The sequence below is a fragment of the Carcharodon carcharias genome, chromosome 12 (genome assembly GCF_017639515.1).
Source record: "Carcharodon carcharias isolate sCarCar2 chromosome 12, sCarCar2.pri, whole genome shotgun sequence".
In the NCBI taxonomy this organism is placed as follows: domain Eukaryota; kingdom Metazoa; phylum Chordata; class Chondrichthyes; order Lamniformes; family Lamnidae; genus Carcharodon; species Carcharodon carcharias.
Genome location: NC_054478.1, coordinates 104,527,778 through 104,544,162, shown reverse-complemented (window position 1 = coordinate 104,544,162; position 16,385 = coordinate 104,527,778). Strand labels below are relative to the sequence as shown.

Sequence of the window (16,385 nt, the reverse complement as noted above, 5' to 3'; positions counted from 1 at the left end):
TACATACACAGAGGTGTTTACTTTGATAGCTCTAATGTGTCAATATGAAAGATTCTGAAACTTGTCACCTGATGAAGCGCCTCCTACTAAATAGGAGAAGCTAAATCTTCAGTTTGTGGGAGGCAATCTGTGTTGTATAGATTCACTGATTAAATTATCCCAATAGGATTAAGATTCACTGATCCGACTGAGGTAGATCGGCTGTTGTCATTCTTACGCAATGGCAGTATGCCAGAGGGAGAATATTTCTGTTACAACACAATTCTGTGACTTTTTTTATTTTTACAAAGGCTGGACCTTGAGTTATCTGTGTTAAGGTGGTAAATATGCATTGGGATCATCCAGATACCATGTACACAATAGACCTGCTATAAAGACATCGCTACCAGTCTCCTATCTGATATGCGAGAAGTGTAGCTCACCTACCTCGTTGTACTGCAATTGGATTAAGCTCAAACATACAGTTAATAATAAAACAGCCTGCAAATACGTGGACATTAATTAACTTAAAGTGGAGCTTTGGTTTTGTTCTCTCTAGTTTTTCAGAACACTTCAAGCTTATTTTTCCGGGAGAGGGTTTGATGTTGGGAAAATCTCGAAATCTCTAAGGATGGACAATAGGAGACCATTCGCAACAGCCGCTCTTTACCCGGACCACGTCGCATCTGCCTTTTCAGACTATGAAGGCCAGAAAGATTCCTTTGCAGCATTCTTGAAAGGATGACTATAATGACATCTGATAAAATTATTTGATTATCTCAGCAGTAGCCTAGAATTAATCGTGAATCAACTCACTAAAGCCACAATTTCCTTCACGTTACGTCGTCACTTGTCGTCTTTTCCTTATGTTTCAATATTTTTTATTTACATTACCTTAAGCTTATCGTGTAGTGCTTGATGGTCCTTCTTCACCTACCAAGCGCTCAACTAGAGGTGGTCATTTCTATGTTTAGATGCTATTTTGCTTCAACTTATGCCTCTTTATTTTCCTTGAAAGGGCCACATTATACAAAGTTTGCATCCTTTCATTGTGACATTTCAGTGCAACGAAGGCCAGAGTTTTATTTGTCCGGCTGTAAATAGATGCTAAGCAAAACCAGGGCAATGTAAATAAAGATGTAAAATCATACCAAATTTGTCCTTTCTCTTTCTTGGTCTCTCTTCTGTTTCGTTGCATTATACTGGCTTGTGTTCCCAAGAAACAACGCGTAAAATATTGGCAACAGACCCAAGCTGTTCAAATATCTTGGTGGGGAATTTAATGATGATATCAACATATATTGAGAGATTACACATTGTCAGTTTCGAACAGGTTCAAATTATTAAATGGAAAGATTGATATTAGTAAAAGTATTCACCGAAAATAAGAATGAAGGGGCTCCTGATTGAAGTAATGGTGGTGAAAATCCTTGAATCTTTTAAGAACCAATTGGATGTTTCAAGGCAGCAGGGCTTTTGGGTCTCAATGAATCAATCCAAATGGGCTAAATCGCCTTCCAAATCCATGACTGTCTAATGATTCTATGATCTGTAATAAAGTCAACTGAAATAAGTAAAGGTTCACTTACTCATTGCTGGTTTATCTTATGAAGAAAGGTTGAACAGGTTGGGCCTATACCCATTGAAGTTTAGAATTGAAACGCATAAGATCCTGAGGGGATTCGATAGGGTAGATACCAGGAGGAAGTTTCCACTTGTAGGAGAGACTAAGCCAATGGATATAGTTTAAGGATCAGGTCTACCATTTAAGAAGGAGATGAGGAGAATGTTTTTTGCTCACCCGGGGAATTCTCTTCCTCAGAAAGCAGTGGAGGCTGGGTCATTGATTTTATTCAAGGCAGAGTTAGACAGATTTTTGATAGACAAAGGGAGTCAAGGGTTATGGAGAGCAGATGGCAAAATGGATTTGAGACACAACCAGATCAGCTGTGATCTTATTGAATGATGGAGCAGGTTCAAAGGGCTAAATGGCCTACTCCTAAGTCCTATTATTCTTTTTAAGTACTTTTATTAGTTGGGGGAGGGGGTGGTGGGGGGAAGATGTGTGAAAGGAATCCATAGTACTTTAGTTACCTATTTTATTTCTAAATAAACACAATTAACAAATTGTCAACCGTTTCCAGGTTAGAGTGCAAATGCAATGGTTTATAATATTGTATATTATACATCTTCAATGTTCTCAATTATTCCAATTGCCACAGGGTCTGCCTCAGGCTCATGATTCTGAGAGATATCTCCTCCATAGCACTCAGAAGATGCAGATGTCCTTGTCTGCATCAATTCTGCTCTGCTCCTTTCTACTGTGTTCCACCTTGTTCTGCAAGAGAGAGGGCATAACGTCTCTTATAGTGTAACACTGTATTGGGTGATGTGCCTGCCATAGCTGAATAACTTGAGGAAGTGAGGGGTGGGTGAGACTGGCAGCGTTGATACATGTGTAAAGATGAGCTGGAGTATCTGGAAGTTACGCATGAATCTGGAGTGTCTGTGAGTGCTGCTGGGGACTGTTGGGCATGATGCATTAAGCAGAGTGGAAGTTGATGTTGCAGGAAATGTGATCTGAAGATGCATTCACTCATTGACCAAATGTATGAAGTCATGAGACTTCTTGTGCCATCACTGCCAGGTCCTCAGTCCAGGCTCTGAGAGTTCACCTTCCTGGCCACCTGCTTCCACTCTTTTCTGGAGGGTCCTTGAGGATCTCCTGCCCCCCACAGGACCAGGACAAATAGTTCTTTGAGGATGTAACAAGCACTGTGGATAAAAGGGAACCAAGAGATATAATGTATTTGGATTTCCAAAAGGCATTCGATAACGTGCCATACAATAGGTTACTTGTTTGGTCTGGCTTACATGTGACTCCATGCCAACAGCAATGAGGGCAATTAGGGATGGACAATAAATGCTGACCTGGCTAGCAACACTCACATCCCATGGACAAATAAAAAAAATTACACACAACGCCATGAGTTTTTGTGTAATATATTAGCATGGATAGAGGTTTGGCTAATAAACAGAAAACAGAGAGTTGGGATAAAAAGGTACTTTCCAGATTGGCAAACTGTAACTGGTGGAGTGCCACAGGGATCAACTCTTTACAATCTATATTAATGGCTTAGTGAAGGGACATTGTAGCCATATTTGCTGTGATGCAAAAATAGGTAGGAGAGCAAGTTGTGAGGAGGACACAAAGGGATATAGGTAGGTTAAGTGAGTTGGCAAAAATTTGACTGATGGTGTATAATGCAGGAAAATGTGAAGTTGTCCAATTTGGGAGGGAGAATAGAAATGCAGAATATTATATAAATTGAGACAGTACAGAGGGATCTGGGTGTCCTCGTACATGAATCACAAAAATGATAGCATTGCAGGTGCAGCAAGTGATTAGGAAGTCAAATGGAATGTTGACCTTTATTTCAAGGAGAATGGAGTATGAAAGTAGGAAAGTCTTGTTACAACTGTACGGAACATTGATGAGACCACACCTTGAGTATTGAGTACAGTTTTGTCCTCCTTGTTTATGGAGGGATGTACTTCCATTGAAGACAGTTCAGAAAAGTTTCACTAGGTTGATTCCTGGGATGAAGGTTTGTCTTATGAGGAATAGTTGAGCATGTAGGGCCTGCTGGAGCTTAGAACAATGAAAAGTGATCTTACTGAAACATCAAAGATTCTGAGGGGGCTTAACAAGGTAGATGCTGAGAGATATTTTCCCTAGTGTGCGAATATAGAACTAGGGTGCACAGTTTCAGAATAAGGTGTCTCCCATGTAAGACAGAGATGATGAGGCTTTTCTTCTCGCAATGGGTCATTAATCTTTGGAATCTTCTACCCCAGCGAGCAGGGGAGGATGGGTCATTGAATATATTGAAGGCTGAGTTAGACAGATTCCAGGTCTACTAGAGAGTCAAGCATGTTGGTGACAGACAGGAAAATGGAGTTGAGAGCATAATCAGATCAGCCATAATCTTACTGGATGGCAGAACAGGCTCGAGGGGCCAAAGAGCCTATTCCTTGTCCTCTTTATTCTGTTCTTCTGTTTCACCATCTTTCAAGTCAAGAACTGGGATACTCAAACTGGCCTGAATCAATGCAGGTGCAGCAACAATCAAAGGGTTGAACACCAAGCAGGATAGCAGTCTGCTTCGTCTACAACAGGACTTGATGTTCACTCCCTTAGTGGTTGCAGTATTTCCAATCTACAGGAGGCACTGCAGAAACTCACCAAGGTTACTTCAACAGCACCTCCATATGTGATACTTATGCCACTGAGGGCATGAGCAGCAATTATTTATTTATTCTTTCATGGGATATGAGTGTCGCTGGCAAGGCCAGCATCTATGCCCATCCCTAATTGTCTTTGAGAAGATGATGGTGAGCCACCTTTTTGAACCACACAGTCCCTGCAGCTGTTCAGTACAATTGAAGGGCTTGCTGGACGATTTCACAGGCAGTAAAGAGTCAGCCACATTGCTGTGGGTTTGGAGTCACATGTAAGCCAGGCCAGGAAAGAATGGCATTTCTTTCCCTACAGGATGGGAACACAAACTCCATGATTTCTTCCAATTCACACACTAGCCTAACATGGGCATATTGGCATTCCTTCATTGTCATTAGGTTAAATCCTGAAATTGGTTACCTAATACCTGGTGGTGCATCATCACTGTTAGGACTGTAGCAGTTCAAAAAGAAGGCCTATCACTATCTTTTTGGATGAGACTTTAAACCAGGCCCCATCTATCCTCCGAAATGGATGTAAAAGATGCCCCAGCAGTATTCAAAGAAGAGAAGGGAAGAACTCGTGGAGTCCTGGCCAACATTTAACCCTGAACCAACACCTAAAACAGATTATTTGGTCATTTGTTTCATTGCTATTTGTGCTAGCATGTTTGCTGTGTGCAAATTAGATAATGGCCCAAATCTTCTAGTATCCATATTGTCAAAATTGGAAGTTAAGTTGGGAGCTGCATGTCAGGATCCTGTGAAAGTCCTGACGCACACACATACGCTGTAATTGCCAGGGAAATTGAAACTTCAGAAGGATTGATTTCTGCTGCCCAGGACCCACTACAAAATTCTCTGACCCTGAGCTCAGTGTCAGAGACTTGGGCTAGTTTTGCAGGGCTTACCTACATAATTTCTCTGGAAATGTTATGCTGGTTAATATCTGGTCTAACTTGTCAATCAGCCAGTGTAACTGAACTGACCACCACAAAAGGACCAACCTGACACAAACCCCAACTAACAAGAACCTATCTCCCACCACCACCCTGACCCAACTCAATTATCCCCCTGACCTGACTCTCCCACCACTACCCCTCTGACCCAACCCAACAGCTCACTCACTCACCACATAGTGGTTTTCTAGAGGTGGGTTTCTAGAACAGTATGCTGAGGAACCAACTAGAGAACGGACTAGTTTAAATCTGGTATTGTGCAATGGGAAAGAGCCAATTAACAATCTTGTTGTAAAGGAGCCTCTAGGGAAGAGTAACCATGATACATAGAATTTTACATTAAGTTTGAAAGTGATGTAATTTAATCCAAAATTAGAATCTTAGATCGAAACAAAGGAAACTTGGGCAAATTGGCCGTGGTAGGTTGGGAAACTACATTAAAGGGTATGATAGTAGTCAGGAAATGGCATTTAAAGAATTAATACATGGTTTACAACAAATTTACATTCCTTTGAGGCACAAAACTCAGCAGGAAAAGTGATCCAACAATGGCTAAAAAGAGGAGTTAAAAATTGTATTAGATCAAAGGAAGAGGCTTATAAAGTTGCCAAAAAAGGTAGTAAGACAGAGGATTGTGAGCATTTTAGAATTCAGCAGAGGACCAAGAAACTGATAAAGAAAGAGGTAATAGAATATGAAAGTAAACTAGTTAGCAACATAAAAATGGAGTGCAAAAGCTCCTATAGGTATATAAAAAGAAGCAGATTAGCAAAGACAAATTGTGGGCCTAATACAGGCAGAGGCAGGAGAATTTATAATGGGGAATAAGAAAAATAGCGGAGTAACTAAACAAATACCTTGGGTGGAATTTTCCATTCTGGAAGTTCGGTGGCAGGTGGGAAAGTAGGTGTGATTTCCACTGGACGGCGGGTCGAATGAATCCAGGTGATCTTTTGCCTTTCAGCTCATTAATTACGTATCAGTGAGGAACTCATCGAATCTCATGGTGGTGCAGGTGGGGGCTTGTCTGCCCTGCCTTTACCTCATGGGAGCGAAGGTCCTGGCACCATATTTAAATGGCACCCAGACAGACATTCACTCTCTGCAGGCCAGGTGTGTTTTGTCTTTCATGTTTCAGTGGCACCAAAAAAAAAGCAAACCCTCCACTCCATGATTCAGTGAGGTCTCCCTGGAGATTCTCCCTCAGGCCATCCAGGAAAGGCGGCAAGTCCTCTTTCCTCAGGATGGGAGCCAGAGGTCCTCCCACCTGACCATGCCAGCTGGGAAGAGGTCACCAGGGAGGTTAACGGCAGTTGGCAATGAAAAAGGACTACCCTACAGAGCAGGAAAAGGACGAATGATCTAATGCACTTCGCCAGGGTAAGTGAAACTTCTACTCACTCCAAACTCTCATAAGGGATCTGGTAGCCTAAGGGTTAAAGTCCACAGGGATGTCACACACTACCAGCAGATGGGACATCAGAACTGAATGTCTGCCAGTTACTTTTAGCTCATATCTCATGTAAGTTTTTGCACAAACAGCGTCTTAATCTCTTACTGCAAAGGGCGCAGCACACAAACAGGCATGCATGCTTCTGAAATGCTCTTTCATCCGTAGTGCTCACAGTCAATCCACCTATCTTTCTGCAGGACAAGATTGCCCACAACAGAAGGGAGAGAGCCAAGACTGGAGGGGGGACCCCAGAGCTGAGGGCACTCTCCTTCTATGAGGAACAGATGGCAGAGCTCGCTGTAGAGGGTAAAGGTTGTTCCTGTGCAGAAAGCGAGATGGGTCTCCCCCAACAAGCCAGTGAGGGTCCATCCAGTATACATTGGCCACATGCAGACAATGACTGAGTGACCTATAATGTAGGAGCCTGCCTAGTCAATCACTAATTATCTCTTCTCTCTATTCCAGTCACCAGCAAGAAAAGGCCAAGGATGTCCTCAAGCAAGGGCCTCCGCCCCAGCCACCAGACCAGCTCAGTTGAGGATGCTGAACACTCATCTGATGAAGATCTGTCACTGAGTTCACTTGTACACTCCACCAGTTCACATACACACACCTCGGTGGGACCTAGTTCTAAAGTAGGTTCAGATTCACAATCTGGTGATCACCTTCCCAACACGGGTCCACAGCAGGTGGAGGCATGGCAGCCGAGGTCACCAACACTCGGAGGACTGCTGGAGATGAGGCCCTTGCTGAGTCCAAGTCCAATAAGGAGCCTCTGGAATCGGCCGTGAGAGAAATGTTGGAGATGCAGAGACAGGCAGGGGAACAACAGGCAGAATTGTCAGATGCCATCAGCAGGCTGGAATGAAGGATGGAGGGGTCCATCCACATCTGTCTGATGTTGTGGCTCCGGCATGCAAGCACATCGAAGTCCCCACAGGAAGGGTGGTGGCCGCCTTGGAAACCACAGTCCTGCAGTTTCTGCTGGGTTTGTGCTCAGACCTACACACCGTTGCTCTAGCCACAGGTGTGTTCCAGTAGTGGCTAGGTGAGAGGGAATCAGGGTACCTCAAACTCCCTGCAGTGCCCGTCTCCTCAAGGAGTCAAGGAGGGGCCCTTGGGCAACCAAAGGGAGGAGGAGTACCAGTCAGACACCCTGGGGGCATCCAACCAGGATATTGCCTGTGACCCCATCAACTCCAGCAGGTCAGACCGAGGAGGGTGCACCTGCCCAGAGCAGGAGACCCTAATCAGGCTGGGGTCCTCCAGGCCTCGGGCCACTGGAGGATGCCCGCCAAAGTCATCTCAGACAACAGGGCATAGCAGTCATCAGCTTGCATTCACCTCTGCTGTGGATGTTGGGGCTGCACCTGGATGTAGTGGTAGGGTACAAAAAAAATTAAGATGTTTTGAATGCACAATGGTTGCACAGATGTTCATTCATCATATATATTCTTCACCATTGTACATATAGTTTGCATTTATCTCTCACCAAGTCTCAGGTATTCAATGGCTAATCAATGTGATGCAAGGTCCAAAATGTACCCACCAACCACCCCTCAACCCAGCCCCTCCCCCAACCCCCCAGTTAGCTCCCATCTGGATCCTCAGTTCCATTAACTCTCACTCAATCTCATCACATTGATTAGCCTTTATTTCTATGTCTGCAACATTAACAAAGGTACTTTATATGTGAAAATAATGGCTGGACAATACACACGATCCTTGGATCACAGGCAAATATTATTTAGCCTCAGAAAAATTACTCATCAAGGTTAGTGATTATGCTGCTGCTGTCGCACTGAAGTTTGTAGTTTGTGGATGTACCAAGTATTTGTCATGACCAACATTAGAATCTTTTCTCTAAAATGTATTTTGCAAAGGGGTTTATTTTATGGCAGTGAATTTTTGAGAAAAGTAGCATTTATCGTTGGGCACCAGAGGCTTTCATATCTTCCTGCAGCTTGTTTTCATTTCCGTGTTTAAGAGAATGTTGTTCCTTTCTTAGTTCCCACTCTGCTCATGCATGATGTTGAACGATGGAATTTGGTTCCACTTGGTGACATTGGAAATGTCTGCCGGGGGGAATGAATGTGTGATGTCAGAGGTATGCGCTCATCCCGATGAAGCCGTCTACTTACCTGTGAGGACCTTACTTTGCTCCTGAATGGCTGCCTAGTGGTGCTTTATGGAATCTTTCCTTATAGGCACAGTACACAACTCGATATGGAACTCACTGCATGACTGTGCACTCATTGACTTAGGGTAGATGGAAAGGATTGGCCTTTGTGAGATAGACAATGTCAATGACTGGAATGGCTCATGTCCTGAGTTTTCAGCAGGATCTATGAAGGGAAGAAGCTGTCATTGGCTGCTGTGTCAATACTGACTGGGCCACATCGCCCCCAAATGCCAAGGCAATGCAGGATTAGGATGTAGACTTGACAGGCTTCTGAAAAATGCAGGTTAATGAGTGTTTGTAAATAATCAAATGATGATCCTGCTGAACCACTCTCTCTGAGGACAATGTGGGTATAACTCACAGCTTTGGGTGCATGCTGTAGAGTAACAGGTCACTCGTGTCCTGATGTCCGAAGGCATATTGGGGCTTAGTAGCAAGATGAGGCCTCTGCATTATTCATCCATGAGAGCTAACGTTTGGAGAGACGGTGCTGTTGGGATGTTGCTCCCTCTTGAGATGGTCAAGCGCTAGCCATTGATGAATGCTTTTCCTGTTAGAGCTGCTTTGCTAAGCTGCTGTCATACTTGTGTGCAATGGTGTTTCAGCAGCTTGAAGGCTTCCATGCCCACTGAGTTGTCGACAACTTGGTTGCACTGTAGTAGTTGTTTAAGGAGGTGTGCTAGTGGAGTGCTTAATACATTCCATAGGAGCCACATATTCCCAAGGCTACTGCGCCTTCCAAGAATAACCCAATCATTAGCTATGAAGATGACTTATACTGCTTCTGTGATCATTGTGAGATTCATGACCTTTCCTGATATGTTTTTGCTGACAATGAAGGTTTTGTGTGTCCCCTGCATTGAAGCCTGAAGAGAACTTTGATTGTGAAAACTTGGCTTCACTTTCTTCCTCTTGAAATCTTGTAGACATGAGATTGTTACGTGCAAATCTGCCATGTTGTGCTCGTGCAATAACACCCTCATATGGGTCATTTGAATCCTTGCCCTCTTCAGATTCATCCCCTTCCAAGTCCTCTGCATCCGAAGAGAGGTCGAGCTCCTAAATGTCTCCCTCTGTCAACACGTTCCCCCTTTGCAGCATTAGATTATGCAGGGTGCAGCAATGATGTTGCATGACATTGTCTGGAGTGAGTAACGGAGAGGCCTGCCCGACCAGTCCAAACATCGGAAACGCATTTTTAAGAGGCCAATAGTTTGCTCTGTTAAGGACCTTCTGGTGGAATTTGCAGTATTGTGTTTCTCCTCAGATGCGCTCTGTGGCTAATGAACGGGCATTATTAGCCATGTCCCCTTATCACTGAGGAGCCACCTCTACGTGCCCAAGTCCCTCAAATATTTCTGGCGCATGGGTGTGACTCAAAGTGTAAGACTCATGTGAGCTCCCTGGGTATCGAGCACAAATATACTAGATCTGCTTTCTGTGATCGCAAATCAGCTGACATCCAGAGAGTGAAATCCTTTTGTTAATGAATTTCACAGGCTGCTGCCAGGGAGCAGGTGTCTTTTCTTTGCCCATCTTCTCCTGTACTAGTCAGTCTTCTGCAGCAATGGCTGCGCTGACCCATCTCTGCTGCAGCCGGGATCGGAAGTCCAACTAAAAAAATAAATCGCAAAAAGTTCATGTCATAGAAATCTATGCTGGCAGCAGCAAATATGTGGGCAGCACTGACACTGACTTGAGCCAATGTGTTGACTGCATTTCAAAAGTATTTCATTGGCTGTCAAGCACTTTGGGATGTCCTGAGATCATGGAAGGCTCAATATAAATTCAGATGTTCTTTTCCTGAGTACATTTTGGCAGGGGCAATAAGTGCTGTGTTGCCAGCATCACTCAGTCCACATCCCAGGAACAAACATAGAGAAAAAAATAAATAGTACAAGTCCCTTCAATTGCACCTACACATTCCATTCGAATCACCGTTTGTTAAAGAAAGGATTTTGCCTACTTCGTCTGTTAAACACAGAGTTCTGACGTTTGCAGTTTGACATGTTAAGTTTAATAGTTTTGAAGAAATTGCAGAATAAATTATAACAAGATCATGTCAACAGTTGAACCGGGCCCTGCTCACATTAATTTATAAGAAAGCTAAGGAATATTTATAAATTAATGTACAAACTTTCTTCGATGTTGACAAATGAAGTTCTCCCCTGTGAGATATGCAGCGATTAGATTGAATCGATTGGATGGATGAGAGATCAGAGCCTGGAGGGTCACTGTGCACCCGGAACGGATTCGCGGCGCTCGAAGTTCCACCGGATTGTTTATGTGAACGGACCAAGGGAGCGAGTGTCACCCTGTAACCCATCGGGCTGCGAGATGTCGGGTTTCAGTCCCGAGCTCATCGATTACCTGGAGGGAAAGATCTCATTCGAGGAATTTGAACGGCTCCGAGAGGAGAGGAAAGCCTTAGAGCGGGTGAGAGGGAGGGAGGGAGACGCGGACTCGAGAGTCTCTCAGGTCACCCGGAACTTGAAGCATCCTTGTGATGTGGACGGGCACAGCAAGATCCCAGAAACAGCAGTGAGAAAAGTGATCAGTTTCTCCACAAAGAGATTTAACGAGTCAGACACAGCACCTATTCAGAGAAATGACAAGTTAAAGTTTCAGGCATTGTCCTTTGCTAACCATCGCCCCAAGAGAACTGCCCTTACATTTTGATAATATAACGGGACCTCTTATGTCCCACCCTAAAGGACCGAGGGGAGCAGGTGTATCTCTTGTTTAAGGTCTTATTGCACCCCAAGAGTTAAACAATCCTTCAGTACTGCACTGAAGTGTCATCTTAGATTATGTGTTTGAATTGCCGCAGTGGGGGTTGAACCCACAACCCTCTGATTCAGAGGTGAGCAGGTTACTAGGGAGTGGCGAGAGGCACTGGAGACAGACAGAACCACCTGACAAACATAAGCCTCTGTCAGAGACCACAGCCACGAGATACTCCAGCTCACTGCACGCGTTTTTGTATGTGTACTTTACATACTCCCCTCGTCCATGCCCAACCACAAACTAATTATTTTTCTCTTGATTACACATGTGCACACATATATTCCCTCTCATATGGTCTGGACAGCAGAACACTTATCCAGACTGTGGCCTTGTCAGACAGACAGTGACATGCTCATTTAAACAGTGTGACTGAAGATCACCAGGTATACATTCGCTATGTATATCTGCCAGTGAAAAATGCAAATTAAATTAATCAGATACACACTCACTTAGACCAAAGTCCCCAATGTCACAGACTTAACAAGAAAATCTATTGACCAAACATCCTCACTGACACAATGGATGAGCATGCCTAAATGGGCATCAACATACGAACACATGAATTAGGAGTTGGAGTAGGCCCCTCGAGCCTGCTTGCCATTCAACAAGATCATTCTGAATGTAACCTCAACCCCACATTCCCACCTATTCCTACTAACCTTTCACCCCCTTGTTTATCAAGAATCTATCTAGCCCTAACTTAAAAATATTCAAAGACTGCTTCCACCCCTTTTGAGGAAGAGAGTTCCAAAGACTCAAGACTCTTGACTAAAAAAGATTCTCCTCATCTCTGTCTTAAATGAGCAACCACTGATTTTTGGACAGTGACCCCTAGTTCTAGATTCTACCATAAGAGGAAACATCCTCTCCATATCCACCCTGTCAAGACCCTTCAGGATCTTTAAGGTTTCAATAAAGTCGCCTATTGCTCTTCTACATTCCAGTGAATATAAACCTAACCTATCCAGCCTTTCCTCATAGGAAGAAAGAAAGTTTAGAGCAGCCAATGAAAAATATGGGCCTCTATACTGTAGAGATAATATTTGTCCTGTAACCTGGGTAAGAAGAATTTAATGATTCTCATTGTGAAATCAGGGTACTGATCATTCATATATTTTATATAAAACACACCAGTGGTTGATTTGAAACTCTGATTGTTTTGAGAGAATGTTTTCGGTTCACCTTTGTAGACAGATTTTTATTGATTGATCAGCTGTCTTCTTGAACCGCTGTAGTCCTTTTGATGTAGGTATACCCACAGCACTGTTAGGGAGGGAGTTCAAGGATTTTCAGTGATGGTGAAAGAATGGTGATATAGTTCCAAGGCAGGATTGGTGTCTGACATGGAATGGAACTTGCATGTGCGATATTTCAGCCTTCTGTAAAAGGAGGAAAGGTTCTCTATTGGAATATTTTTTTATTATTACAGATTTTTTTTTCCTGGACTAAGGAGGTCCCTTGTATTTTGGATGAAAACAGAAGATGGGAGGACAATATGAAATATTACGAATTTAGGAATAGGAATAAAGCTTGCTTTTGGGTTATAAGCATTTAGTGCTGAATCAGAAATGTAACTGAATGTAAATGACTTGGTAAATGGAAATTTTGCTCAGGATCACCTGAATTGGGTATCATTAGTCTGAGGTAACTATACTACAGATTGCTGGTGATGGGCTGCACTGTGAAATTTTTATAGTCAGAGGTAGGAAAATAAATAGGCAATAGAAAATGCATAAGTGTGATTTTAACATCCTTTCATATATGGTTTATTTTTGCCATGAGTATCATACGAACATACGAATTAGGAGCAGGAGTAGGCCACTCGGCCCCTCGAGCTTGCTGTGCCATTCAATAAGATTATGGCTGATCTGATTATAACCTCAACCCCACATTCCTGCTGACCCCCAACAACCTTTCACCCCCTTGTTTATCAAGAATCTTTCTAGCTCTGATTTGAAAATATTCAAAGACCGCCTTTTGAGGAAGAGAGTTCCAAAGACTCACAACACTCTGAGAGAAAAAAATTACCCTCACTTCTGTCTTAAATAAGCAACCCCTAGTTCTAGATTCTCCCACAAGAGGAAACATCCCATCCACATCCATCCTGTCAAAACCCCACAGGATCGTAAAGATTTCAATCATGTAATGAGTGTTTTTTTTTTAAGGAAGCCATAGGTGATGGAGTGACTGAAGATGAAGCAGAAATCACTGCAGTGGAAGATCAGGATGGCCTTTCCAGGGCCTCTCACAGCCGAACTAAACAACAGGCAGACGATTCAGGTGCAGTATTAATCAAATTTAGAAAAGGGTTTATTTTTGTCAGTGCCATCTTCTAGGCAAGCAATTGTAGGTGCTGTGATGGCATGTAAACAGAATGAAAACTAAAAATATTTTAGCTTATTCAGTTAAATGCTAACATTTTATTCATTGTAAATTACTAATTGATAAAGCATTTGGCAAACCAAATACAGATTTAGCAAGTTCTACTCCTATGTTATGTGGGTTATATCCATCCTGATGTCTTGCATTTAAAACAGCAACTTGCATTAATGTAGTAGCTTTAGCACAAAGAATCATCTGAAAGCATTTAAAGGAGGCATAGTGATAAAAATGGATGCCGAGCCTGCTTTTAGGAAATGTGGCCTTAAGAGCTTTGTCAAAACAGTTGGCTTTTATAGAGGCTTTTTGTAAAGAAAAAGGAGTCAATGACATGGTTTAGAAAGGGAATTCTGCAATGTGGGGCCAGGGCACCTGAAGGTGACAAGAACAAGAAGTTTTAGATAAGACTAGCAGAGAGTTTTATGGGAAGGCAGAGTGGGGTTTGTTGCAGGGAAACAATGCAGAAAACAATATTTCTACTTGACTGTGCATAACTTTTGGAAGGTAGATGGTGGTCCTGAGTCATATTTTATGGAAATGCTGTTAAGGTATAAAATTTCCATTTAAAGACATTTTGACATTGGTAGCTTCTTACGTCGACCCGTATTCCTGTTTAGAGTATTAGCCCATCTTCCCCCGACCACCTCTCCTCCACCCCAGTAGAACAAAAACGTTCATCACCTCTAGTGTGTTCTCAACCATCTCTCATTGATAGAAATTTTGCTGGGATAATTATGTTGCTATTTTCAGCATACCATTCAGGCCCATCTCTGCTCACTTTATTTACTCGAAAAGTAAAATTTGGAAAATGTTTTGTGAAATCAGACAATATTTTCAACATCAGTGGACATTCTCTGATATAACATTAGGGTTGCTTGACACCTGAAGCCTTGCACTGATCATTCTGGGTGGATAAGATTGATGTCAATATCCAGGAACATGCATTTTGGTTACGTTTGTTGTAGCTATTACATATTTTTTTTATTCATTCACAGGATGTGGGCTTTGCTGGCTGGGTCAGCATTTATTGCCAGTATTTAGTTGCCCTTGAGAAGGCAGTGGTGAGCTGCTTTCTTGAACTGCTGCAGCCCATGTGGTGTAGGTACATCCACAGTGCTGTTATCGGGGGAGTTCCAGGATTTTGGTCCAGTGAAGGAGCAGCAATATATTTCCAAGTCAGAATGGTGAGTGACTTGGAGGGGAACTTCCAGATGGTGGTGTTCCCATTTACCTGCTGCCCTTGTCCGTCTTGGTGGTAGTGGTCGTGGGTTTGGAAGGTGCTGTCAAAGGAGCCTTAGTGAATTCCTGCAGTGCATCTTGTAGATGGTACACACTGCTGCTCCTGTGCGTCGGTAGTGGAGGGAGTGAATGTTTGTGGATATAGTGCCAATCAAGGGGGCTGCTTTGTCTTGGATGATGTCAAACTTCTTGAGTGTTGTTGGAGCTGAACTCATCCAGGCAACTGGGGAGCATTCCATCATGCTCATGACTTGTGCTTTGCAATGGTAGACAGGCTTTGGGGAGTCAAGAGGTGAGTTACTCGTTGCACGATTCTTAACCTTTGACCTGCTCTTGTAGCCACAGCATTTATATGGCTAGTCCAGTTCAGCTTCTGGTCAATGGTAACCCCCAAGATGTCGATAGTGGAGGATTCATTGATGGTAATGCCATTGAACATCAAGGGGCGATGGTTGGATTCTGTCCTGTTGGAGATGGTCATTGCCGACACTTTTGTGGTGTGAATGTCACTTGCCACTTGTCAGCCCAAGCCTGGATGTGGCCCAGGCCTTGCTGCATTTGGACATGGACTACATCAGTATCTGAGGAGTCACGATTGGTGCTGAACATTGTGCAATCATCAGTGAACATTCCTACTTCTGACCTTATGCTGGAAGGTAGGTCATTGGTGAAACAGCTAAAGGTGGTTGGGCCGAGGACACTACCCTGAGGAACTCCTGGAGTGAAGCCCTGTAGCTGAGATGACTGACCTCCAACAACAACAGCCATCTTCCTTTGTGCTTGGTATGACTCCTACCAGTGGAGATTTTTTCCCTTGATTCACTTTGACTCCAGTTTTGCTGGGGCTTCTTGATGCCATACTCGATCAAATGCGGCCTGATGTCAAGGGCAGTCACTCTCATCTCACCTCAGGAGTTCAGCTCTCTTGTCCATGTTTGAACCAAGGCTGTAATGAGGTCAGGAGCTGAGTGGCCCTGACGGAACCCAAACTGGATGTCACTGAGCAAGTTATTGCTAAGCAAGTGCCGCTTGATAGCACTGTTGATGACCCTTCCATTACTTTACTGATGATGGAGAGTAGACTGATGGGCAGTAATTGGCTGGGTTGGATTTGTCCTGCTTTTTGTGTACAGGACATACTTGGACAATTTTCTACATAATCGGATAG

The 16,385-nt window shown here is 43.4% G+C and overlaps 2 protein-coding genes across 4 annotated transcripts in view; both read left to right on the top strand.

Moving 5' to 3' along the window:
* pgap1 (post-GPI attachment to proteins inositol deacylase 1) overlaps positions 1 to 1,129 on the top strand; it is a 189,151-nt gene extending 188,022 nt beyond the window's left edge. For 2 of the 3 annotated variants that reach the window (XM_041200460.1, XM_041200459.1), the window contains one exon: positions 539 to 1,129. In XM_041200460.1, coding sequence (XP_041056394.1) covers positions 539 to 724 — 186 coding nt within the window. In that variant the 3' untranslated portion in view covers positions 725 to 1,129. The remainder of the gene's footprint in view (positions 1 to 538) is intronic. The other variant, XR_005944544.1, reaches the window with a different exon arrangement.
* Positions 1,130 to 11,069: 9,940 nt separating this feature from the next.
* The window catches only part of gtf3c3 (general transcription factor IIIC, polypeptide 3), a 66,115-nt gene continuing 60,799 nt past the window's right edge, over positions 11,070 to 16,385 (top strand). Inside the window, exons 1-2 of the mRNA XM_041201147.1 lie at positions 11,070 to 11,248; positions 13,765 to 13,879. Of these exons, the coding sequence (XP_041057081.1) occupies positions 11,150 to 11,248; positions 13,765 to 13,879 (214 nt within the window). The 5' untranslated portion in view covers positions 11,070 to 11,149. The remainder of the gene's footprint in view (positions 11,249 to 13,764; positions 13,880 to 16,385) is intronic.